The 27186-nt window shown below is 44.3% G+C and overlaps 1 protein-coding gene across 1 annotated transcript in view; it reads right to left on the bottom strand.

Annotated features, from left to right (window-relative positions):
- The window catches only part of lrpprc (leucine-rich pentatricopeptide repeat containing), a 53911-nt gene that overhangs the window by 20946 nt on the left and 5779 nt on the right, over nucleotides 1–27186 (bottom strand). Inside the window, exons 12-26 of the mRNA XM_086180053.1 lie at nucleotides 21947–22065; nucleotides 21766–21838; nucleotides 20587–20656; nucleotides 18622–18649; nucleotides 18445–18490; nucleotides 17502–17608; nucleotides 16875–16952; nucleotides 16548–16616; nucleotides 16181–16249; nucleotides 15907–16008; nucleotides 15658–15788; nucleotides 15262–15347; nucleotides 9471–9678; nucleotides 5099–5223; nucleotides 2955–3061 (exon numbers count right to left, since the gene is read on the bottom strand). Coding sequence (XP_086036179.1) covers nucleotides 2955–3061; nucleotides 5099–5223; nucleotides 9471–9678; nucleotides 15262–15347; nucleotides 15658–15788; nucleotides 15907–16008; nucleotides 16181–16249; nucleotides 16548–16616; nucleotides 16875–16952; nucleotides 17502–17608; nucleotides 18445–18490; nucleotides 18622–18649; nucleotides 20587–20656; nucleotides 21766–21838; nucleotides 21947–22065 — 1418 coding nt within the window. The remainder of the gene's footprint in view (nucleotides 1–2954; nucleotides 3062–5098; nucleotides 5224–9470; nucleotides 9679–15261; nucleotides 15348–15657; nucleotides 15789–15906; nucleotides 16009–16180; nucleotides 16250–16547; nucleotides 16617–16874; nucleotides 16953–17501; nucleotides 17609–18444; nucleotides 18491–18621; nucleotides 18650–20586; nucleotides 20657–21765; nucleotides 21839–21946; nucleotides 22066–27186) is intronic.

Raw genomic sequence — 27186 nt, 5'->3', positions numbered from 1 at the left:
CTTCCTGTTTTGGTTTAATCCTTCAATCTCTTGCTAATAAAACACTGAGTGTGTTAGAAAACTCTTCTTTTTTTTTTTTGTCTCCTTCCTGAATGTTGTCAGCTTACTGCACTCAAATTCAGATGCAGGGTTTTTAAAACGGGAAACAGAATAACAGATTAAAGCTTTAATAATGTAGCGGCTATAATAACTAGTCCTGGTTTTCAGATGTGTGGTATGTTTTAGGACACGCTGATATAAAGAGTCAAGCAGGCTGTCAAAGACGGGCTGACATAGATTGATCTGCAGGCTCGTGTAGCTCAGATTTAGCCTGATATGCCGAGTGACTAGATGATTATTATCATGGAATAACAGTGATCAGGATTTCATCTGTCTCTTGGGGCTTTGATACAATCTGAATAAGACTAGGATTGAGAAATCTCACTCTCCCCTCTCTCCGTGGTAATCTGGCTGAGAAAGGGAGAAAAAAAAAGAAGAGAGAGAGAGACAGCGCGATCTGCCAGGAAGTTAATCTGAACGGGGGGGGATCAACAGCGCTCAATCCCCGCTGGCCTCTTTGATGGGAGCCCATCATACCGTGAGAGGGAGAGGAAAGTCAAGAAAAGACGGACTTCATCCCTTTCGCTGACGATCCCTCGCTGCTGTCATCCTTTCCTCTTTCAATCCCCACTTCTCCCAATCCCTGCCTCTTCCTCCAAATCTCCCCTGCTCCTTCTCGTTCTTTTCCCCTGCCTCTCCATCCCTCCATCCCTCCTAGGCAAAGGCATTATGTTCTTACCCAACCAGCCCGACCAGGGACAAATTAAAATGTGTTGCACTCACTCTCTCTCAGTCGCTCTAATCTTCTTAGAGACTAAGGCCTACTGCAAGTGCTCCATCTTTTGCCTTCAATTCCTTTTACTTGGGTCTTGCAGGCTCAAAGCAGCATTTGTACATCTACTCTCCAACACACACACGCACACACACACCTTTATGTTTACGATTCTGAATCCGTCAGGACAAATCTCCCTAATCTGGACAAATAGCAAAATCCACAGAAGAAACTTAATTTATACACACTGGTGGATCAAAACAATACAAAGTGAAGCAAAGACACTCTCCCTTTCAGAGAGAGATAATGGAAAATGAGAAAAGCAGGTCAGACTTTTAAGACAATCCTTTAATGCAACGGCACAAAGAGCAGGAGTGTTTTACAGTCCCATCATTCCGACTCATGAGGACTTTTAGATTCAAAAACATCTTCAAATGTTTTTCTCCTTACACACACACACACAAAAAAAGCCAGCGTGGACCTCCTCTCACCTCCACTTAACAAAGCCTCTCCATCTCAATTCCTAATGTTCCAATTCCACTAATCACCTGGCCACTTAGTAAGCACACACACATACGTGAACATGGCCAGACCCATCTCCCTAACACAAAAACACATAATGGCGTACCACTCTTTAGCAATACTACCTAACCTTGACCACACACACACACACACACACACACACACACACACACACACACACACACACACACACACACACACACACGCGCGCGCGCGCGCGCGCGCATGCAGCAATAATAGGACCGGCCACCTGACAATCCTCTATCTAACCATGACCATTTAGCACAAAATTGGCCACCTTTCTCTATCATTACATTTAATTAGCTGTGATTAATCAGCTGCCAATTATACCAAACACAGCCTAAAGAGAGACACCACTCTCTGGACGGCCACTTGACACTCTCATGGGAGGGGGGTATTGGTGATTGTGAGTATGTATGAATATTTGAGTGAGAGATAAGTTTCTTTTGCACTTTTGTCACCTGACCAACATGTCATCATCATGCATGTATGAAAGGTGTAATAAATGTGGGGCGAACTTGCTGCTGGGACACTTCTACAGTTCGTCTTGGTGGTATTTTTTATCGTCCTCAAACTGATGGTCTTCAAAAGTAGGTATCTGTCATATCCGACACATGTGGACATCGGAACTGCAGTGGCAATGACAATTCACTCGTGCAAGAGGAACCTCCAGCCTGATGGACGAGGGTGTCGCTGCTGCATCAATGACACTGTGTTCATCTGCAATCCAGCACAAGGCTTTGCCAGTCTCACACACCACTGGCACGTAGCTGACTGGCGGTTATAAGTAGGATAACAGTCATACAATCTAGCAAGAGGAGAATGAGATCCACAACAACAACATGTCGATAGCATTTAAGAGGGTTGGAAAATCCTCAAGAGGGACAAATCCCTCTTTTAGTGCACACAAGGACACACAAGAGAGAGACCTGAGCAAGAGAGTAAAGCGCCCCCCCAGCTGTGTTCTCGTCCTGATCAGACAACATAATGGCCTTGTTTCCCCTTCCTCTAATGTCAGGCTCATCCCCCGATCCGTTTATTCATCAATCTCCCTTGTGCTGCTATCCAGTCCCTGACCGCACATTTTCATCCATGAGAAAATCGCTTCTGATCTTGCTGCCTTGCTCCTCTCTCTCTTTTACACAATAATCTAGAGGGTTTATAGGAAAAGGTATAAATATTCACAAGTTATTATTTGGGTCAGATGAGCAAAAATAACAACAAGTGCATGTGAAAAAGGGAGGGGGGGAGAGATAGAGAGCGAGAGAGAGAGCTGAGGAGAGTTGAACACTTCTAAGTATCTGCAACCAGGTTCAGTCAGCCCAGATTCAACCTTCCTCAGGCACTAATGGCCGAGATAATAAATAGCATGAACAAATATAAACCAAGACAAACCCCTCACTTTATATTAAGTATTTTTGTTAAAAAAAAGTTTCTAACCATCTAACATGGGCTGGATTCAAATCTGACTGAGGTCCCAAAACTTGTCTATGATTTATGAACAGGGCCAAACAGTATTTGTTCATACTCTGACACTCAGACGTGCGTGTGTGTGTGTGTGTGTGTGTGTGTGTGTGTGTGTACGTGTGTGTGTTTTTACCTCAATTAGCTTACGGGCTTCTTCGTAGTGGCCAGTATCCAAGAACACAAAAAACAGAGTATACAGGGCGGACATGTGTCCGTGCTCATTAGTCAACATTTCTAAGGCTGAGGAGGAAGAGACAGACAGACAGGGAGGGAGGGAGAAAGAGAAAAAGTTCACGAGTTAAAATAATAGTGCTTTGCAAGGTTACCAAACACACTTTCAGCCTTTGATTATGATTCCATTATGTGGCACAACGGAGCCATATCAAGTCTGCTGTCAAACATCACCAGAGTCCCGGATGAAAGCCTAAGCTCTCCTGCTAAAGCGCTCTGCTCAGCATTACATGCTATCTCAGCCATGCAGCTTCGGGACAGGTAACACACACACACACACACACACACACACACACTTCGGCACAGACACAGACACACACACACACACACTTCGGCACAGACACAGGCACAGACACACACACACACTTCGGCACAGACACACACACACAGCAGAAATGAAGAAGAAGGAAAAAAGATGGCTCTGCTCTCACTTGATGTCATCAAGAAGTCAAAAGAACAAACAATCAAATGGGATTCAGGACATCCCTGGTGTACGTTTGAATTTCTTTGGATTGACACTGACATTAAATTTCAAGTTAACCGTGTGTATCATGACCTTGCACCCTTCAAAGTAGTCTGGTTGTTGCGAGGATCCCCAAAAACAATGCAAATGAAGGTCAAACACGAGTCCAAGAGCTTTTTGAAGAGCTACATCCTGCTTTGAGTGGATTCCTCACTAATGATCCGCAGGAAGTCCGTTTGTTTGATGGTTCCACTCGATGTTTTTTTTTTTCTTCCATATTTATTTCACGTATCTTTTCATATGATCGGTGTGCTTCAGGGGTGTGGGTTGAGGGGAGGGTGGCTTCAAACATTTACTCATTATGCATCGAGGCGACGAGTGACTCAAGGCTTAATGTCATCCCTGTCCATCGCTGTATGACGGACTAAGAGATGGAATAATTTGTTATTTCAGGAGCTCCATGTTGGTCTCAGACAATCGTTGTGGAAGTCTTTTTTTTTTTTTTTTTAAAGAGTGATGTGACTGACTCGGAGGGTCTGCCACCTTTCGGTGCGGTTACAGCCGAGGGGTTGGTGAAAGGGGATAAAGAGAAGGGGAAGGAGGTGAAGAGGTGCTCCACTAAACGGTTTCAACCTTTACGCAATCCAGAGCCACTTGCCCCGCTGGCACATTGAAGCTGACCTTTTCATCACGCAGCTGTCAACATTACAGACCGGATCAGCCCGTGTGCTTCAACGCGACCCTGGTGCGAACCTTTATTGCTCTCTGGTCCTCTTGTGCACTCTTAGAATTTCTGTCGCTTAATGTTTAATGCAAACACTGCACACACACGCACGCACGCACGCGCACACACACAAAGCACAGACACGCTTTGTATTCGCTTCGCCACACGTGAATATTTGAGGGTCAGCCGGGGGAATCAGAAGTTTTTGAAAAGCTGAACTAAAACATTTGAATAAGGATGAGGGCTGTCACAGTCTATACGGCTAACTGGAATGTTAATGTGGTTGCAGGGGGATTTTCAGTGACCGAATGGTATGGAGATGAGCATGGACTTTGTTTGACGTTCGTCATTTACGAAAGTGAGCCGAAACGGACCCTAGATCAGTGGATGGAGGAAGAGATTTCTTCATGTACGGCATGTTTATGATAAATCAAGTGTTTAAACAGAAGGCTGAGAAAAAAAAATCTTTTTGATGCCCTGGCTAAGACCTTCAGTGGTCAAAATATGTAGGTGCTTTTCTGATTTTAATGATCTAATCACAGACTAGTGATGATCTCGACACTTTAATAAAGGCTGCATATTAAATATTTTGCTTTAATACCCATTTTTATCTTCCTTTTAAACACACTGAGCAACAGTTTATAGCTTGTCGTCTGTAAGACATAGCGCATGCTTCCAAAGCTCCCAGGATTGCTCATTTTGTATGGGAAAAAACCTCAAAAATCCCAGAAGTATCTACTGACAGCTTGTGTTTGCTGCCTTGTGCAACTATTGAAGTATTGTTTTACTGTTTTTTTTTGGGGGGGTTATACTGATGCATCATGTCAAACAGGTTCAAATGTGACAGTGTGTGTAGAACCTTTCTGCAGCAGTTCAGTATCTCTCTCCTCCACCAGACGAACGACAACTCTGTACAATGGAGGCAGGACCCTGAAGGTCTTCAGACACTCCTGCGCCGTATCTAGAGCTCCTTGCAGGTCATTGCTGTTCACAGGCCAACAAACACAGAGAGAGAGAGAGAGAGAGAGAGAGAGAGAGAGAGAGAGCAGAGGACGAGTTAGATGTCAGGTTCATCCAATCAGTCATGTGCAAGATTGTGTCAGTGGAGAACAGACAGTGTATCATGTGGTGTTAACCCTGCGACCTTCTATTCAAGCACTATGACCCGCCGGAACAATACAGGCCTTTAAATTTATGACAGCACAACTGCGGGTGATGAAGCCTTTTGGCCCCAATACATCATTCTCACACAATCAGGCACACTGCCGCATACCTGCCTGCCGGGGCCTAATGTCTCTCTGGACAGGCTTTTAGAGTTGAAGCAACGCAACAGACAAAAGGACTCTGCTTGATCTTTACCCTCGTCTCCTCGTCTGCCTCCAAATGTCTCTTGCTCTTTTCCTTTCTTTTCTCTTCTCCAACACCTTTTCACCCCATTTCCTCTTTTTTTTATTTCCCTTTCTTTCACATTTACTTACCTCTCTTCCCTTTTCATGTCATACTGTCAGATCTTACTCCTCTGGTGGCCCCCCCCCCCCAACTCAACCTAATTTGGGAGAAATATAGCAACAAAATGACAACACCCGTCTCCAATGTCTTGCTCCATTCGTCTCACGCCATTATTTTCTTGCTCAAACTGGCCTCCTATTGCTCGACCCCCATCCCTCCCCGCGAGGGTGAACAAACAAAAGCTTGCGTCGAGGGAGGACAAGTGCGCCTGATGGAGTGATAACGAGGGAGATGTGGAAAGGGAAGCGGGAGAAGGAGAAGCTGAGAGAGAATGGGGAGGGAGAGACACCACTTCAATTCCCCTCTATTGTGACAGCGCTGCTATCAATCTGTTGATTGGGTAATTACCATGTCAATCACACAGAGGTCAAAGCAGATAGAGCACCTATGGGAGAGGCAGGGGGCAGGGGGTGTATGTGTGTGTGTGTGTGCTTGTGTGTTGGGGGGTTACAGACTGAGCGCAAACAGGCCTAATTTTATATGTAGTGTTCTCTAATCAATTAGACAACTGGATTCCTGAAATATGACCAACAGTCCAGGAAATGGTACGACCTTCAGTTCAGTGGGAGCAGAAGAGAGGGATGGAGGGAGGAGGAGGGATGGAGTGATTAGGGTTGGAAGGTAAAGAGGTCTGCTAATTGAAATGAAGAGGGACAACATTATTCAGCAGTGCCAGTCAAGAGGCCATTCAACGGCACAACAGTCTGACTGAACAACACCCAACAGACTAAGAGATTTTTGAAAATGAGAGAAAGAGCGTGGAGGACTGGTGTGTGTGCGTCGGCCACAACTGAGATGGAAACGAGGGGGAAAGGGTGCAGAGAGCTAATTATGGCTACCGTAATGTACCTTATATGCACTAACTGTTGTGTTTAAGGTACATACAGCAACGAACTGAAGCCATCGATTCAACCCCCCCTCGTTTGTTTTGTCGCTTCTATTCCGTCCTTGTTTCATCCTCTATCAGGCTCATCTGCACCTACTGATAATCCCTCCTTCCAAACGAGACATCTTAAAGAAAAAAAAAGAGCATCATCACTCTTGGCAAAAAAAAAAAAAGAAGCCTGGCATTGCAATTACACCCCCTCTTCCTTCTACCCCTCTCCCCTATCTCTCCGCCCGCCGATCCCACCCAAAGAAGAGCTAAGGATGTCGAAAGATGGATAATTTCCCCTCGGTACAATTTAACTGTCACTTTGCGTTGCCATTTACTGCGGCGCACAGCCCTGTTAATGTCCCCAACTTTGCATGTCAGCCACTTTCCAGCCAATTAAGCCCTGAAAAAATAACGAGCGCCTTGCTCGGCGGAAACCTGAAGGATTAGACAAGGAAGCTCATTTTGCCTCATCTCCCTCGTCCTCTTATTCTTCATCTCCGTCCTCCCTCTTTGTTCGGAGGAGATCGGCAGGCCTGTTATCAAGCTACTGTCCATGCATGGGATGTGTGTGTGTGTGTGTGTGTGTGTGTGTGTGTGGGCGGGCATCAAGGTGTCTATGTCTCGAAACACAAATGAGACCATGATCATGACACCACTACCCTGCTGTTACAGGCATTTACACATGTTCACGCCACCCAGGTGACGCAGACATGATGGCGGCGCTACATGTGTGTGCAAAGGTGTGCAATAGATCCGAGGAGCAGTCAAACAAGCTGCGAACAAAACACTTTATCACTTTATAGCGCCGATTTGATGAACACGCTAGCTAATGGTTTCCTCCGCCTCCGTTTCCCTACGCCGTCTAGTCATACATGTCCTGCCAGCCCTTCATTTGGTTGAACTCATTAGCATTTGCTGTCACTAATCACTTTCATACAGATGTGGCGATGTGAGCTAGCTGCCACATAGAGTAGTAGCAGGTTAGCACACACAATACTGAGCGGATGGGCATGAAGGCTAACGGGGCGGCGCATATGATGGGCTGTCAAGGGCTAATCTGCCAGAGAAGTGTTCATTAAGTCATTAGCAGCGACGCAGCAATGAGACGAGAGTGATGCCTGCTTTGTCCTCTTTTATCGTGGCACTCCGTCCCTCCTCCTCCTCCCGACAGTCTGTTTGTCCGCTGACTGACGGAATGAAGAGGAGGAAGAAAATAAATGAGGAGAGAGAGGAGATAGACTCCATTGGGGCGCAAAAGTCAAGTGTCACGGCAATCAAACTGTGCACAGAGCTGAAACACAACTGGAACTACATCTTGAATTTACTTTAGATTACATGCCTTTTAACTCATTTAGTGACACACCAAAAAGTTAAGTTTCTGGCGATATACAGTATAAATCCTTCAAAGTCTGGAGATGATCCACTAGCAGAGAATTTAATGTTACCTTAAAAATATATCCATTATAACTGCATAATTACTACCATTGTTTATAGCTTGAAATCACTCCAAACATATTTTTTTACTTAAATTGTCAAGCAGCTACCTGAAAACACACAGTTAAAATAAAGTCACTCGGAGCTCACTGTTCGCGTGTAATCATTCATGTGTGTCATTTGGAGCAAAAACAACTGGCGTTTGATCTGCGAACACGGCTGCAGTCAGCTGGTGTGTGTTTGTGTGTGTGTGTGAGAGAGAGTGTGTGTGTGTGTACTTGTATTTATGTTTTGGCTGGTATTGATGACCCAGGAGTAAATTAGCCTGCTAATCTCACTGAGGCAGTGATTAACGAGTGAACCTGGAAACAGTTTGTGCCAAAGACCAGACTTACAGCAAAATAAACTGAGGCAGGGGAGCTGTGATGTGTGTGTGTGTGTGTGTGTGTGTGCGTGCGTGCGTGCGTGCGTGCGTGTGTATGTGTGCAGTCTACCTCTACAGCATGTATGTGAGAGGTAAACAATGTATGAAAGCATGTGCAGGATGTGTGTGTGTGTGTGTGTGTGTGTGTGTGTGTGTGTGTGTGTGTGTGTGTGTGTGTGTGGTGGGCCCCTGACGGTGCGCTGTGTGTCTGTGGTAAATCCAGCAATTAGAGCTCTGTACATAATTAACATGCTAATGAGTTGATCTACTTAAAAGCTACTCTGACAAATAGAGCACACACACAGTGAATCAACACACACACACACACACACACACACACACACACACACACATACATACAGATAGATTTGAGGGGCGGGGCAGTACGAGTGACCCTGCAGCCCATGTTTGGCAACGTTGATCAACATTTTTATATTGTGCGGAGAAGCATTGATGGCCATCTCCTTACACACACACACACACACCTTGGGAGTGTAGCAGTGGGTGTTTCAGGACACCAGGGGCCGGGTGGTGGTGGGGGGTTGATGGGAGAGGTTGCAGCTGCTGAATTTAAACAACAAAGCCTGGCTTGAATGCAGCACGCGTGCACACACAGCAACACAAACACATACATAATGAGCAATTTCCACATCCTCTCTCTGTCTGAGTCGCTGACCCAGAATGTAACCCCGGCTATGATCATAGGGAGGGATGAGTGACTCGTTGACACACACATACATACACACACACACACACACACACACACACACACACACACACCTGGCAACTGCTTTTGGCAAATGAAGACACAAATCTGAACAAAGTTAGCTGGTTGTGTATTTCGATGAGAACTTTAGCCATGGAGGAGGAAGAAACGGGGAGAAACAGGACTGAATGCCTTCACATGAATTCTGTGTCTAGCAGTGTGTGAAAAATTCTATAAATCAGTTTTCAATTATCTATAAGCATAGATGGAGGCTGTGTTACCTTTTTAAGTGGGCAACAATCAGGGGTGCGCAGATGTTCCTTGTGGGACTCAGCAGTCCAAGGGTGAGGACGATTTCCAGCAGACGTTTGATGAGCGGGATGTTGCCTTCAATCGCGAAAACATTTAACATGGTTCGTAACATCCTGGTACTTCTCTTGTCTAACGTGACGTTCTTCTTCTTCATCTCCTTCAGGATGTTTTCAGCCTCTGTAAGGAAAAAGAATAGAGACAAGTGGGGAAAATATGACGTTGCATTTCTTGGCTTGGGGGATGATTTTGTGAGACAAACTAGATGAATAAAAGATGAAAGAGATAACGCTGAGATGATTAACTGAGAGGTGGGAAGAGCCGGGCTGACAGAAGAGTAGGGTGTGTGAATATGATAGAAGCTAATGATTTAGCTAATTCCATGTGGGGAAAACAAACCCATATTAAAACAGCATTTTACACCCAGCAGGGATGCAAATCCAACCCTGTATAATGCCAACTCTGCGCTAATTGCTACTTGCGGTTTTCTAAACGAGACTACAATTACCGGACCCCTACAATGAAGGCCAGCTTTTTGCCTTGGCCATGTGGAAGGCACTTGGGGGGCTAAATTATAGGTATGTGGCAACAAGGGTCTGCCGTGGCCCCAGTGAGACCTCGATAAGCGGGCTGAGGGGTGGATCAGTTTGGTCAAGTCCAGCCGGTAATGGAGGGCTTTTTACCGGGCCACGTGCCCATCTGGCCAAGACTAGGGGCTAAATGGCAAACAGGGAGTGTGTGTATATTATCAGGGTAAGGTAATTAAGATGCATTTACTGTCTATTTAGGCAGCTGCTAATGGGTTGATAGCGATACAGCCGCTCTCCACTACAGATACTAATCTATACCGCGTAATGGGGGGGGGGGGGATGGGGGTGTAGATACACAGAATATATTTGAATAATGTGTATATTTTTGAGCCAATCCTCCAACTGCAAAGGAGAATATTGGCAATGTGCTTAAAATTCACTCAACTTCACTTAAAATTGGTAAAAAAAAAAGAAGAAGAGGCAAATAGCGACAGAACAGCAAAAAAAAAAAAATTAAAGGGAACAAACGTGGGTGTAATGATACAATGTGACTGGTAGAGTAACAACCTCCTTGAACAAGAGAGCCGTTCTCTTTTGGGAAACACACATTCATACACACACACAAACACACATTGTGGGCTGAAGGACAGGGCCACTGGTGAGTGCTTTGGCATCCTAATTTTAGTGTGTCTCTCCATCTCTCCTCCTCTCTGTGCCAGTTGTTATGGCGATGGGAACCAAAGGCTGTCACAGATTTAATGGGACAGGGGGAAAATAGAGGAGGGAAGGGTAGTGTCGGGGTGACTGGCGATGGAGGAGACACTGCTGAACACGGGGGAGTAAAAAGAATGAGGGTAGGGGGGCGAAACAGAGTTTGGCGAGTTGGTTGGGAGGCTAGAGAAAATGGTTTCAGATCACCAGGAAGAACTTAAATTAAGTATTAGCAGGGAAGAAGGAATACAAATACGGTAAACTGTAAGGCTCAGCGCAGTAGTTTTGTCACAGGAGGACCTCAGGTGTGCTAGTTGGTCATTTTGTGAACGAACAAGACATATTGAGAGGGAGGAATTAACTCCTGCTGGCTGCCTTTGTTGACCACTGTGTGTACCCATTTTATGATTTTTTTTTAACATTCGGGCACTTCGTACATCAACACTGTCTTATGTCATTTTATTTCCTGCAATAAAACACAGCATTTGATTGTGTGAGTATCCAGCAAACTAGAATTTCCTAGTACTTAACCTCTCTATGACTTTTTTTTTTTTTTGTTTTGTTTTCTAGTAGTCACCACAATAAGCTCCTTCACACTAAGCATGTGATTACAAGTGCAGGCTACTCTTGAATGTTTTTATAATCCTGTCGAATAAAGGATGACTGGAATTTTTGTTCCAAAAAAAAAAAAAAAAAACACAGACAAAACAAAAACAAATCACCGCTTTATACAGATACAGAAAATACATAATCTTAGGTATGAAATAGCTGCAAAGTGTATTTTGGTGACTGACCTGGTATTATCCATATATATCTTTTTTTTTTTTCATTTTCTGTTTTTTCTGTCCAAGTTTTCATACCAACTTTTACGTAACAGTTCTTAGGGCTGTGGGAAGTTGGGATATTTAGATTTAACTTCATGTTTGTTCTGCAACTTTAATGTGAGAAAGTTGAACGTTAGAGAAATAAAGCGGCGCATCAGCCAGGTGAAAGATTAGCTAGACGCTGCTGACGTCAGTCTAGTCCAAAATTACCCCTGATGCCTTCGGCGCCGGAGCAGTGAGAAGTAATGCGTTGCTCTTCGAACATTTACGCAGCTGTGAAAAAAATTAATTTAGAAAAAGGCCTACTTGGGGTTTCTAGACTGATTATTCAAATAATAATGACAGCTCAACTCAGGTAAAACAGAGGCAGTTTATAAGCAGATAGTAGATTTTATCTGCCACGAGTGAAATCACATAACATTGAAATCAACTCATGAGCCAAAGTCTCGGGGAGAACCAGACGGTGGGCCGGAGAAGAATCACCCTCTAATGAAATGAGCCGTTGTCAAGTGTGTACATCCGTTTATCAGCTCCAGTGTTACTTATTCCCTCTCTCTGACTGCGCGTCTCCTCTCCATGTCTTCCTCCCTCCCTTCCTCTATTCATACCTCTCTCCATCACTCCCTGACAGACCCGCTAATCACTGGGACCAATGGCTTGGAGTTGATCTGCCCAAATGGAGCTACACTAGCTAACATCCCTCCGTCCACCATCCAGAGAACCCCCCGCTTGTTCTCTCTCCATCTCTCCCTTTATCTGTCCGTTTAGCCAGTATGCATATCCATTAGCTCGGCCGAGCATCGTGGCCAGCAAAGCGAGCCAGACCCCACACACACACACGGGGAGGCAGACGGACCAGGTAAACAAACATCACACAGCCCAATGGTTCACCTAATGTTCCATGACTTGACTGCAAGTGATGTTTCCTTTTCCAAAAACATTCATGGAACACCAAAATCCAGGACCATCTACAGGCACAGCAAGTTGTGTTTACCAAAGTGAGAGGATGGACAGATGGAGGTCAAAGAGACACCTGGTGATAGCAGAGGTGGATTTAAAGAGTGGAGGTGAGACAAGCGGAGGAGAGGAGGTGGTAAAGGGTGTGTTCACCCTTCTGAAGCTCACAGTGATACTTAGAGCGGGTTTACTGGGTCACAGGATGGAAACATTCAAGGCTGCACTTCTGCTGGCATGAGGATATAATACTTGATTTGGACAGGCAAGACAAAGGATGTTTTTCAGTACGTAAAACTTTCAGAAAGCTTGACTAAGTTAGGAGGGGACTAAGACTGGTAGAGTTACAAGAAGATTTTGTTTTGTCTGGTACATTTTGCAGTGGATTTCGAGATTGATCAAAAAATATCTGATGTTCGGTTTAGCCTGCCAAGGGGTTAAAGCTAAAAATATCTGATTTAGTCAGACGTCCAGATTGACTCCCGCAGGCCCAGGTCTTTCCCTGCTTTTCATGAGGAAATCGATTTCTCTCCATTTTTTATAACTTACCTATCTTCAGCATGCATAAGAATATCTCTGCTGTTGCATTCCATGCGTTGTTATGATTATTCTGTGCAGCATCATATTTGTCTCCTGTTTCGGTAGGTGAGTAGTGCTGCACTGAGTTCTGCTATTAAAAAGGGAGTTACATGTGGTCGCTGGCGTCACTGTCCTCAATACCTCGACTCGTGGACACATGCAAGTTCACAAAATTATGAAGGATTTTTAATTTATCAGAGCCTCAGATGCTTTTTTCAGCTCTCCCTCTGCGCCATGCATTTTCTTTTAAGTAAAATGTAGAGACATTGTTTCTTTATTCTTATTCATAATTAATTTGGTGATTTTCCTCATCATTGGATTTTGGTAGCATGGTAATGATGATCCTTGTCGATGCATTGATGACAGCAATGACATCATGATTTTGTTTTCTGGTGGGACAGACGTGATGACAGCTGTGCAGATTAGCCTTCTTAAGTAGGCAGCAGATCTAAATGAAGTGCTTAAACACATGCACAGAGGGAAAAAGTCTTTTATAAAGAGTGTACGAGAGCAAAGGTGGACGGAAAGGCTGAAGTCAAAAAAGATGAAGTAAGGTTTAAAAGTTGCCTGGTGAGGTGGGACGGGAGGCTTTGAGCCAAGAGAGGAGGACAAGAAAAAACAAACAACAAAGCCATTAGAGAGCCAGAAATAAATCAAGATGCCAGGAGACATGATCTTCAGCTGGGCCTGGTGTATGCTGGGAGCCAGGCAGACCAACGTCTGGGTGGGGTAAGGCTAACGTCAAGGTTAGCCATGTGTGCTAATGTGGATGACAAGCCCCCCCCCCATATGCACACTCTGGCTAATGGCAAATGCGTTAGCGCTGCCTATACACAAGCCAGCACACACACAGACAGACACACCAACTGTCGTGCCCAACAAATGCCTTTTGCTTGAATTCACATGCAAATTTACGTGTGGCTGTGTGTGTGTGTGGCTGTGTGTGTGTGTGTGTGTGTGTGTGTATGTGTGTGTGTATAATGCTCAAGCACTTCGGCGGACATGATCTGCCATTAACATCAAGGCAGATTTCAATAATTCTGGAAAAAATACACACAGTCCTGTAATTTTCCCCCTCTCTCATTTCACACTGATGTGTGTGAGGAGGAAAGGGGGGGGGGGGTGACACGCTTCCAGAATCAGAGAGAGAGAGAGACAGAGATAGAGAGAGAGTCAGATAGAGAAATAGAGACAAAGAGAGAGATGAGGGGTGGAGAAAAGAGGTGAGGACCGACAAGGGAAACATTTTGGCTGTCACTGTGTGCAAAAAGCAGAGCCGCAAAACTGATGGTAATTGGGTCTTCGATGGGCTGAAGGAAACCCACCGTAGCATTCTGAAAATGGCTAGCTAATGTGGTTTGAGGGAGGAGAGGAGACAGATTGTGACAGAGATGGCAACACACACACACACGCGCGCGCGCACGCACGCACGCACATCTGTAAGCCTTTTAAGTTCAAGCCTGATCTGCTTTGATTCGACTTACTGTCAGTAAAAAGAACAGAGGAACTTAGTGTGAATTGGATAAGTCGGTTAAATCAACTAGCCCACACAATGACAGCGGAAATTTTGATAATCAATACACTTCTAGTTATTCATCAGTCGAGTTATATTTAACATCACCGACCTCATCATCATCATCCTCTCTGTAGTGCATCCTCATCTAGGACGTTTTAGATCAGTTTCATTAAGTGTAACATCACTTCCACTGACCCTTGTGTATTTACAGGGACAAAAACCAAGCAACTTACCATACAAACAATTTTTTTTAAAAAGAAGGGAGAAAAAAAACAGTTATTTAATGCCATGAGATGCTCTGGAGTAACTTTTTGTTTTCTTGACAGTAGGGCAAATTTAGACAATTGATTCTTGTACTTTACATAGAGAGGGGAGTTTGTCTCAAAGCTCGTGGCTTCTATTTCTACCTTCCTCTTGAGAGAAAGGGAGCTTCCTTCAGTTGTGGGGCTGATGGAGTGGTACTGATGACAGTCTGGTTAGAAAGTTAGAGGGTAAGGAAGGCCCTTGGAGTTTGGTTCTAGTAAAATGTGACAGAATCAGAATATTCTGAATCTGATTCTGATGATTTTAAAGGCCAAATGATCAATAATCAAACCACAGACTGATGGACATTAAACCTTATTTGTGCAACTGGAGAAACTGAACTTACCCTCCACTTTGCCGCTCTGGCAGAAAAACGTGACCAGTGACATGTATTTAATGGGTTGGAGCACTGACTCTGGGAACCTTGCATTCCTGGAGACAAAGAGGGCATGAGACATTCTACATTAATGTATTCCACCAACAGTAATACAAATCATCTGGTGTACTTTGTCCTGTTGGACATCAGTCTGATGCCTGAAACAGGTGATGAGTGAAAATGAGGAAATGAGGGAGGACGAGGGGAGAGTTCCTGTGTTTTAACCCGTCAACAGAGAGGCAGGACTCTACATTACTGTCTCCCCTAATACCGCTCAAGTTAAACTTTAATGGCATAATACAGGTCAAAGTGCTGCTATGTGTGCATGTGGAGTGTTCCCGTGTGTGTGTATTGTGCTACACTCACATTTCCCTGTTCAGTTCGAGCACCTTCTCTACCTCCTTGTGTTTGCAGCATAAGGCGATGAGCGAGAGGTAGCTGGTTAGCGTCATCTGCTCCTTGTTCTGCTGCTTCAGCTTGAGGGCATGCTCCAGTTCCTGATCAAACAAGGGCAACTTGAAACCAAACACCCCGACTCGCTTAACGCAAAGGACAACAGAGTCTGGGATTCATATGAAGTGGAATTCTAAGTTTTGGCAAACTTCAGAGTCCTACCCCTTCTAACATGACAAGTTTGAGGACCCTTTCGAATAAAATGTTGTAGGGTTTTTTATCTTCTTTAAGTTCTTGTATTCTGTTCTCCAAAGCCTGGACACTCTGCAGATGGAGACAAAGGCTGTTAAATCATGTGCATTAATAACCAAACTTGAACACAAAATTTGGCAAAGCAAATCACGTTGCGTCATTGCACCTAGTAAATAAATTCAGTACACTGAAGGTGCTTTTACTTCGTTGAGCTGCGGGACCTGAAGGGCCAGGTTTTACTTACTCCGTCAGGGAGAGGAGGTGTCTTGCTGTTGGACACCATCTCTGTTGAGCTCACTAATGGTGCCAAGGCCTGTTACACAAACACACACATAACATTTGATATCAAACATGTGAATCAGGGTAGCCAGCAGTCACAATGGGGAAACGTAGCTAGTGCAGTTGCGGTATTTAAATTGGCTTTTAGCTCGTTTGTCTGCTCTGCTCGAGGGATCGTCAGTATTCCAAACCCTCTTGTCTATAACATCAGGATCTATGTTGCATCGGGGAGATTTAAACCACAACTAGTAGGAAAGAACGGGAGGGTCAGTACACTGAAGGTGCTTGTACTTCGTTGAGCTGTGGGACCTGAAGGGCCAGATTTTACTTACTCTGTCAGGGAGAAGAGGCGTCGTGCTGTTGGACACCATCTCTGTTGAGCTCACTAATGGTGCCAAGGCCTGTTACACAAACACACACATAACATTTGATATCAAACATGTGAATCAGGGTAGCCAGCAGTCACAATGGGGAAACATAGCTAGTGCAGGTGCGGTATTTAAATTGGCTTTTAGCTCGTTTGTCTGCTCTGCTCGAGGAATCGTCAATATTCCGAACCCTCTTGTCTATAACATCAGGATCTATAAAACCACATCTTGTAGGAAAGAACGGGAGGGGGGGGGGGGGGGGGGGGTGCAGTACACTGAAGGTGCTTTTACCTCGATGAGCTCTGGGATGTGACAGGAGAGCAGATGTTGCCTGACTTTGGTGTAGCATTGTTTTGAAATTTTTACATCCTAGTAAAACAAAACAGAAAAACAAGAAGAATAAAAATCAATACCAATAACACACCCGATAGACTTGTCAAGTTTGCAGTCAGTAAAACTTTTAGAAGTCTAGCAAAAATATTATGGCAGAATTTGTTACCCAAGTAAAAAAACAACAACAACAAAAAAACGCAAACCCATTTTCATGTTTTTCCATACATGTCAATTTATTTTGCGACTCTTCAGAGAGCAATTAGATTCTACACTGGGCCAGGAACTGTTACAGCGAATTTGAACAGCCAGTAGAGACATGACCTTTAACCAAAAAGTGCAAAACAAGAATTAATCTTCGGTAACATGTCTGAAACTGCAACTCAGAGCTTCCCGTCAGAGCTGGAGCAGCAGTAGGAGGAGGAGGGTTTTTCTGACTGGATACAGTGAATAATCCCAGTCCGATTACACACCGAAAATCATCTCAAATCAGTGTGTGTAAGCGGGATGGTTATGAGAGAAATCTATATGAGGTACAGTAGTGTGTGTGTGTGTGTGTGTGTGGTGTGTGTGTGCGCATGGGTATACCAGTTCTTTCAGCCATGTGAGGTACGTCTGTAGCTTCGTTGTCATAGCCATCAATTCTGCCTCCGTCATGTTTTTGATCAGCTTGGACAATATGAAGGACATCACGTCTGGATGGGGATTCAAAAAAACAGACACACACAGAGTGAGCTTTTGCCTGGGGAATAATTTCATTTGCCACCGTGTCTGCCAGTGCATCCATTTGTGCATTTATACAATTTTTCTGTAACCTCTGCAGTGTGTGTTTCTGTTCTGCTGACAGAGGCTGCTTTCCGGCTGGAGTGTGAGCGAATGTGCCGCGTCTGGCAGTGACAGCCTCCCCCGATTTCAACGCTCTCATTCTTTCTCTCTCTCTCTCTCACACACACACACACACACACACACACACACACGCTGTCCAACGGGATGTGACATGGATAACAGTCTCCATTGCTCCCACCAGCACATACACCAGTTTGAGTACTGTGGGATGGTGTGTGACACGCATGCTGACACGGAGCGATATTAACGCTTCATAAACACACTATGTCTTACTGGAGACATTACACACTGCCTGACACGGACACACAAACACACAGTCTTCACAACTCAGTGCTGTGTCAGCAGACAAGCTCTGTTCCTACTGACGGAGAGGTCACTCAAACACACACACACACACACACACACACACACACACACACACACACTTGGACATAAACATACACAGGTTTCATGATGAGGTTGTGCCAGTCAGCAGTGTGCTGCTACTGAGATGGAAGCTGCACGCACACACTCACTGGACATTTTAGATCGTATGAATTACAACTAACCTCAAATACACACTGCAAATTTGATACGTGCTAGATAATAGGCAGGTGACCAGAGTTTCCCTTGAGCACGTCCTATGAGAAGCCCAATATCTTACAGATACACCATCTCAACTTTCTAATTGGACAGTTGTGCTTACCTTTTCCACCAGAGAAGCGTCTGTCGGTACAAATGAGCTCAGTAACCTAGAGGAAAACAATATTTACTATGAGACACGGTGCAATTCAGACAGGTATTAAGGTTACTTTTATCTAAAATTTACAAACTGTATCAGTGAGTTTCAGCTTCCAAGGAATCAAACATATCCAGCTCTTACCGCTTTTATGTGCGTCATATCATTACACCTGCAGGGGGCAGTAGAGGACAAGGTATGAGCTCCCACACACACACGCACACACCAGCAGAAGCAGGTCAATGAGACACCAGTATGTCAGGGTTAATGTGCAATTTGCTCATAAGTGAGGTTATGTTTTGCTTTTAGATCGCAACACATAACACAAAACTGTATTAGTGAATAAACATTTTGGAAAGAACACCGTGTACACACACACACACACACACACACACACACACAACAAACCTCTACAGTTTCTGTTGATTTTTTTTTTTTTTTATGCCCAACTCTTGGGCCCTATCAACTCTGCGCTACACTGGCGTCTCCTACTTCTTTTTCCTTTTTTTTATTCCTGAATTAGCATCCCAGACAGTTATCAAATGGCATTTTAAGAAAGATTTCTGTTAAGTTTGTTTGTAATATAGATTTGTTCTGTTGATTTCTGAGTAACCAAATAGGAATCTTTAGTGAAGCATTCAATTTTCCATTCCTTTTTCTCAAATCACAATTTAGTACTCATATCACTATCTAAAATGTAATATTATGTTTTAGATTAATACTATTTGCAGATTTTCCAACAGCTGACGAGGAGGCCTGATGCGTGCCATGTCTGACAGTGTCAAGTTACCATAGTGACTCAATTGACAGTGTAGTACAATACACTGTGGGAAGCTAGAGAGAGAGTTTGACACTCTCAATCCCACAGTACAAGAGAGACAAGACAGCAGTACAAAAGCCTGGGAAACCACAAAAGACGCGCGCGCTCACACACACACACACACACACACACACACACACACACACACACACACACACACACACGCTAAACGATGACAACGTGTGACATTTCTGGTGCTGTCAGCTAGTTGGTGGAGGGGTGGGGGGTGTAAGAGGTCTTTAATGATTAAATTATCCCTTGACCTTGTCTCTGACAGAGGTAGGCCCCGCATTACAATGACACGACGCTGGTGCACACGCGACAAGCCCCATTACAACCCTGTCTGAGTCAGAAGTGTGTGTGTTAATGCAGCAAGAGCAAAGTAATCGGAGGAGAGAAAGAACAGACTCAGAAAAAAATGAAAAATTAACGAGCTAAACGCACATAAATTCAGAGTTTCTGAAAATGTCTGCGCAGAAATATCTACAAATCGGCATTTACAGAATTTCGGCATCGACTTCAGAACAAACTTTGTTGTGAGCCGTCGCTGCAGCCTTGTGCTCTTTATATTAAAAATAATAAGCTGTGCAACATCTGTAAACTTTTATGACTGCACACAATCCTATAAAACTACACTGCAAGAAACAACATGCTTGATGCAACTTGATTGAAGACCAGCATGTTTTTATTGGAGGCAATAGGCTTAAAGTTAAGATCAACAATGTGTATTTCAGCATTTTAGTGGAAAAATAACTTCGGTCCCTCCAGACCACTCAGCACTTTTCTCTTTGACTCACCCCCAGCTTCGCTCCAGGGGCGGGCTGTTGTGTGTGTGAGTGTGTAGTGTTAACCTGTAAATATTCATAAACACCCATTCAAACTAAAGCTCACGGGCTCAGACCCTGGTCCTGGGGCTGACTGCGCGTGTTAAGAGACAGAGGGAGAGACCAGTATGGGAGTCTGGGTGTGAGGGGCATTGGTGGGCATCTGCTCATTTACATATCTCCCACGGTGCTTCAGGGGCGGGGGCTGAGGGATGATGGCCTCCATATGTATGAGACAGTCGTGAATGTGTGTGTGTGTTTTTCCCTGCAGCTGCCCACGCACACAGGCGCTGTAGATGGTGTGATAGGCTGCACATGTCAGATGCATAGCGTACACTGCTGTGACCTTCACAGGGCTACGGGCCTCCCTAAAACGCTCGTCCGGAGTCATGAGGTAAAATATGGAATTTCAAATGACGGCAAACACATGGAGGAGACAAACACACAACGAGCTAAATGACTCACCATCTGAAGGTATTGATGAAGTTCTTGTAGTAAAGAGTGAATTCCATCCGAGGGAAGGAGGGATAGGACACTGGTAAAGAGAGGAGTGATGGGTATAAAAACAACTTCATGTCACTGAAGAATGTGGAGAAATAAGCAGTGAAAACATGTATTCAGCAATTTTCAAGCAATTTTCTGTGCCATAATTGAAAATAAAATACTGGGCAGGGGGGGGCTGAAGATTCTAACTTGAATGACTGAGCAGCTCAAGTAGAACAAATGGAGTGTAAGGCCTTGCTAAAAAGCTGCATGATATATTTACTTCCATCCTGACCTTCTTATTTAGGATTCAAACCGGAAACCAACCACAAGCCTTTTTCACGTGCAACAACTGCACAAATCACAAAATTCTTTAAATACAGAGGACCTTCAGGACAAAGTTTTTATTGGAAGGTAATTGGGGATCCATTTGTTTTAGAAAATATTCTAATGAGTAAAATGTTGGCTGCACGGTGGTGCAGTGGTCAGCACTATCGCCTCACAGCATGAAGGTTCCAGGATTGAGTCCTGGCTGGGGTACGATGTCTTTCTGTGTGAGTCTCCATGTTGTCCCTGTGCCTGCGTGGGTTCTCTCTGGTACTCCAGCTTCCTCCCACAGTCCAAAGACATCAAGAGGGGACGAGGCTGATTGATACTCTAAATTGACCGTAGGTGTGACTGTGACTGTGAATGGTTGTCTGTCTCTCTGTGTTGGCCCTGTGATGGACTGGTGACCTGTCCAGGGTGAACCCCGCCTCTCAACCGAAAGCAGATGGGATAGGCTCCACCCCCCACCCCCCCACCCCCCCCACCCCCGCAGCCCTTAACAGGATGGGCGGAAGAAAATGGATGAAATATAATGTTGAAATGACGATAAAATTGTCTTCATGTGTGGGAAGGGCGCAATGAGTTTCATAAAAAGGACAAAGTACTGACACGTCTGAAAAGGAGCATTTTAAAATAAAAGACATAACAGGAGTCCTCCATTATTTAACAGGCTTCTCCGTCCCGTTTCTCTGCTAGTTGAGGTGCTTCTCACTTCTGCTGTACATATTCACACCGACTAATCTCTTAAAAGGCCTGAGCACAGAGGAGCAAGAATATGATGTGTGTGTGTGTGTGTGTGTGTGTGTGTGTGTGTGTACACGCACACAGACTTACATAGTTTATGGAGTTGGTCCAGGTCATAAGAAAACAACGTGCGAACCACGAAAAGCAAGGTGTCCTGTGAATCCTAAACACAACGCATTATAAAAAAAACAATTTAATACGCATAATGTACACATAATGGGCACACACACACACACACACACACACACACACACACTCACACACAAAATACCTCGCAGGCCTTTAGCACTTCCTCATGGTTGGAGAAGATGGAGAAGACAGAGGTGAAGAGACTGCTTCTGTCATAGTAGATTTTGTAATTCTGCATGGCCTGCAACAGCCTTATCATCCCTAAAAAACACACACACACACACACGTCAACTTTGAGCTAACAATACAAAATGTAAATTGTTTGCAAGCAACAAGCACTGCTGATTTTTTTCTTTCTTATTAGAAGACTAAGGTACCGAACTCTGCACTTTGAAGGGTACTCACTGCACGGCATTAGTACATGTGAGTACACGTTCACAATACATCAATATGTGCCAAATTTGGAAGAAAAGTGTGTGTTTTAGAGAAAAAGAGACTGAGATGGAAAATGTTTTTAAGCCGACTCACACACACACACACACGAGCTGTATGTGTGGTTACCCTTTTTAAAATTCTCTCTGTAATATTACGGCTGCAAATGGACTTATCTAAGGGACAACATGGCTCAGGTGAGTGGCCGTGTTTGAACAGAAGGGCCGCTGATTGGATCCTCGCTTCCTCCAGAGAATGTGGCAAAGATACTGAGCTCCAACTGTAAACACATCCAAGTAGTGTGACGGTGGAGTGCATGTGAGAATGGATGACTGAGGAAACAATACAAAACACTGATAATGTAAAAGCGCTGGAGTTATAGCTTTTTGGGTTTTTTTTATTGTCGAGAAAGTTGGACAGCGGTGCCGAATGCCATGTGCTGGTACCGCGAGGGATCCTACTTAAAGTATTAGTCAGGCGGTTTGTAAAAGCCCAGGAGATAAATGTAATACATTCATTCAAATCCAACAATCCAATTACAAGGAAGTAAAACAGATGAGAATCGGCACATTTGAAGGCCGTATGCTTGGTGAACAACGAGCAAATACTTTATAAGTTGACAGTGGCATGATTTGCGTCCCAGATGTCTGATTTTTGTGGAATGCAGTGTTATCCTTTTCTTTAGTATTTAATTGTGATATGGACCCCCAGTGAGCTGTATCCTTATTAAAACGCATATTGAACTAAACAGTACTAAAAGCTTCATTGATATCAGCTCATAAAGCAATAAATACATGTTTGAATGTAGTATATAAATCCTTCTCTGCGCTTCTACGAACACACACCCCTCCATTCTCATGTGCAGGCCTAGAGCTGTGCAAGTGCTGTTGAAATATGGGTCTTAGAAATGAGCTGGCACCAACTTTCTCTCACCCCTCCAGTGAAATCAACAAGAGCCCACCAATAGACACTCTCAACAAAATGCTAATGGATGGTACCTTGGACTGGATTATACGTGTACATAAACAAGCACTTGGCCTGAAGTGGACTCTTGCACCATCACCCTGCTCTCCAGCAGAGCCCTGGGGCCCTGCCCCAGGGAAGGAGGCCAAAACAGCCACATGCATATGGAACAGCCACTCACACACTCTCGCCATGCCCACAAGTGTCTGTGTGCTTGTGAGTGTGTGTGCACATGTGGAAGTGGCACTGTAGCACTTTACATATGTCTGGGAGCGCGCCCGCAAAGATGCAAGCCTAAACGAGCACGCGCACACATCCAGGTGCATGTGTGTTTGTGATCATTCTGGGTGTGTGTTGCGATGTGCTTTTACGACAGAAATATCAATGCATTTATATGCCAAATATGGCCTCGCCCAGTGTACATCGACTTCCCATGCGGCCTTCAGCAAACTACCTGAAAGTGCTTCCTTGAGTTGACACACCTCAAGATGCTGTGTGTATTAACAATCCACTCAGGTTTCATAAACCGCACACACACGTATACACAGCTCAGTGTTTCTCCATCCTCTTGGGATGTATGTGTTCACCTGGACGTCTCTCTCTTTAGCTGAATAAAAGATGAGTCCCAGGCTTTTATATGCCATTAAAACCTAAGGCTGCATTATCCCAGGTAGGGCTACCTGAACCACTCCATCCATCCAGCTAGCTTTCTCCTCCGTCCATATCACTCATTCATCTGCCCCTCTCACTATCCATCTACCCTGCTTTCAAGAAAAAGCAAACAGGCGATCTTCCTCTTTCTTCTCAATGGAGTATCTATCCATTCTTACCCCCAGAATCCCTTTCATCCAAGCCTTTTTTTATGAAAGAAGAGGCTGAGAACACTGCTTTCCTACTGAATAATCCATAATCAATTTCACTGTTCCAGACAGACTGAAAACAAGTGAATGGAGAGCTGGAGGTATAAATGCATAAGTCGACCTTCTCTGCTGTGCCTGCATGTGAGCTTTCATGATCATCGGCACTTTTCGGTTGTCCACCAAGCGTTTTTGTTTGGGTTTTTTTTAGTCAACTCGGTGAAGCAAGAGCTTTACCACCCTTTGAACCCCAGGCCGTGCTTCCTCAGTTCTCGGTCCCAATGGTTTACTTCAGAGTTATCCAAATATGTCCGTGTGTGAAGGTTTTCCTTCCAATCAAACACTTCACCAGGTGATTTCACCAAACACAGGATAAGCTACAGAGGAACTAATGCCACTGCATGATTTAACCATGCAGGTCATTTGTGTACATAGTAAGTATAGAAATACATTTATATATTGATTCTTTCAGTACTCCTTCCTGCGTCAAAGAAAATGACACTGCTCTTGAATTTACGAATCTGATTCAGGTCAACATCTCAAAATGTTGTTATACGCGGATGACATTGCTCTAAGTATTTGGAGTCAGAATAACATTTGAATTGAAATTCGGAGTCTCTTCAACAAGTTTAAGGTTAAGTTTATAATACATGTGCTAATGTGGGCCAAAATATTGATAATATATTGTGGTGTGCTATCCATACACTGGTACCACTTGATAATTTTTGAGCTGCTGTGTTTATCATCATCATTTTAAGTTGGTATTTAGAAAAGCTCTTTAGTGAAGGTGTTAAGGAGGCACCAAACTAAGACAATATGCTGTGTTGTACAATTTTTTTTTCCATCTCAAGTGGTCAAACTGAAACCGACACCACAATCCAGCCTTTTTAGGGGTATTGTTCCCTCTTCGGTTAAAAGATATTGTGATAACATATTGTCAATAAATTGTCTGGAAATGAATGGATTGTTACAGAATTGATGTATTGTGACTTGGTGGTTATTGAGGTTGCCACACAGCTTTTTCTGGCTGTTCCTACTTTGATGGTTCAGGTTGATATGGTAGTTAAGACCCAGCAGCTTCTTTCAATAACAGCTTAATAACTGCTGTCACCCAACAACTTTCTAAAACCTTTAAAAAAAAAAGGAGAAAAAAAAGGGGGGGGCGTTCATAATAAAATGCAAAATAACATATAATATTATTGAGCTTTATCTTTTGGGGGGGCATTTCTTTTTTTGCGCAATAATCCTCCTTGGTGAGTAATCCTCTCTGCTTTCTCCTCTGTCTGTATAACTTAATAAATGTTTGGCACAGAGGGGAACTGAGAAGAGTCCAGGCTTCTCCAGGTTTGTCAGCATAACGCTTGACATACATCCAGGCAAGAAAGTATCAAAGTAGTGAGTTAAGCATGGCAGTGGTCACAAGATATCATCATCAGATTCATGTCTGCAGGTTAACTGTCAAAGATGAGAAGTGCGGATGGAGAAAAGAAAGGAAAAGAGGAGTGGAGTGAACTGGTTGCTGTCATCTCCTCCCGTCCTCGGACACGAGTACCTGTCACTTCTCCTTTTCTTTCTCCTCCAACGCCATCTGTCTCTCCATCTCTCTCTCTCTCTCTGTATCTATGACTCTCTAAAGGAAGACTTTGTTTGCTGCAAGGCAAAGACTGCATTTCTGTCAGAAAACAACATTATTACAAGCAAATTTCCATTTTACCAGACAAGAAAAGCTGTAATGTTTGGCTCGTCTCACCAATTAACTAAGCTTATACTAATAGTTATTTTATACAGCGTTGTAAATCGCTTAATGTAGCCCATGTAGCATGTTTTTATAGGGGCTGAGAGCCTGAGATGGTTGAGAATGGGGTCAGCTAAGTATTCAGGTGTGGGGGGAGGCGTGGGTGAAATTGGACAAGAATCTTTATATCAACCATCACCCAAAACCTATAAGACCAGACACTACCCCTTCCGCTGCAGCCTGTCCTCTTCCTCTCTTTCTCTTGCTCCGCTGTGTCAGGAGTGATAAGACCGCGCTGCGTCGCAACGACTGACAAGCACCGACTAGCTGGTGGCAGGTGGGAAGTACAGCCCAGCATATGCTTCTGCTAAACCTTCCAAATCCACACCTCATCAAAATGCACCCCACCACCCCACCCACTCCCATTGCTCCCCTTTCAATTCCGCGGCTCTGGCCTCTCTGCCCGCTAGTGACACCTGTGGACAAAAAGTGACACGGTGCTTAATATTTCATGGGCAGTGCACAGTGGGGCGCGTAATCCAAAGTGAATTCCCTCTGAGCGCTTGCATTTACATGAAATCAAGTCACTCTGCATCAGTCACATCACCTGCACTGCCCCCCCCCTCCGAAAGGCCACCCCCAATATACACACACACAAAAGCAGACACACACACACACACACAAGTCCTGCAGCCAATAAGTGAGTGAAAGAGCACATGGGGGGGTTGCATCATTTATGAGGGTTAAGGCTAACAACATCAGAAACAAGCAAGTGTGTGAGCCAAAGAAGTTTCACCACTTTCCCTCCTTCCGTTCTTCTCTCTTCGTGCACCGTGATAACTAAATGGATGCTGTCAAATGTTTATGTGGCTGTGAGAAAATGCGCAGTTATTTAAGTTAAGTGTGTGTGTGTCTGCGTGTGTGTGTGGTTGTGCATGTTTGAGCTCATGTCTACTCCTCTTCTTCATTCTGCCAAACCAGGCGCTAAGGCATCTCACCGCTCAAACTGGGAATCTGCCACGACCGCACAGAGAAGTCAACCTGCACCACTGCTACCCCGGTCTAACCACTTTCTCCTCACTGCCAGCTCAAATGATGTCAATTAGCTGACAGGAGGGAAAAAAATGCATCATTTATTAATTGCTCTAAAAAACCCCAAAGAGAGACAGAGCTCAGCATAAATAAAGCACTTAAAAGCCGAGCCGCTGCTGAACACATTTGACAGGCTACGTTCGCTAATGAGTTGTGAATTCTGACAAGCCTCCAAATGCCGACTGTCACCGAGAACATCTTAGACCCCCCCCCCCCCGAAAAACACCCACCCTGAAGCTCGTCAATGACAAAAACAAATGAAAGAAAATAAGTTTCCTGTAGCCGAGAGCGAATTGAAATATT

Source organism: Aulostomus chinensis, chromosome 16 (genome assembly GCF_037954235.1).
Source record: "Aulostomus chinensis isolate RoL2024-O1b breed Wild chromosome 16, RoL_Achi_v1.0, whole genome shotgun sequence".
Lineage (NCBI taxonomy): Eukaryota > Metazoa > Chordata > Actinopteri > Syngnathiformes > Aulostomidae > Aulostomus > Aulostomus chinensis.
Note: the sequence above shows the minus strand (reverse complement) of the source record. Positions and strands in the feature narration are given on the sequence as shown.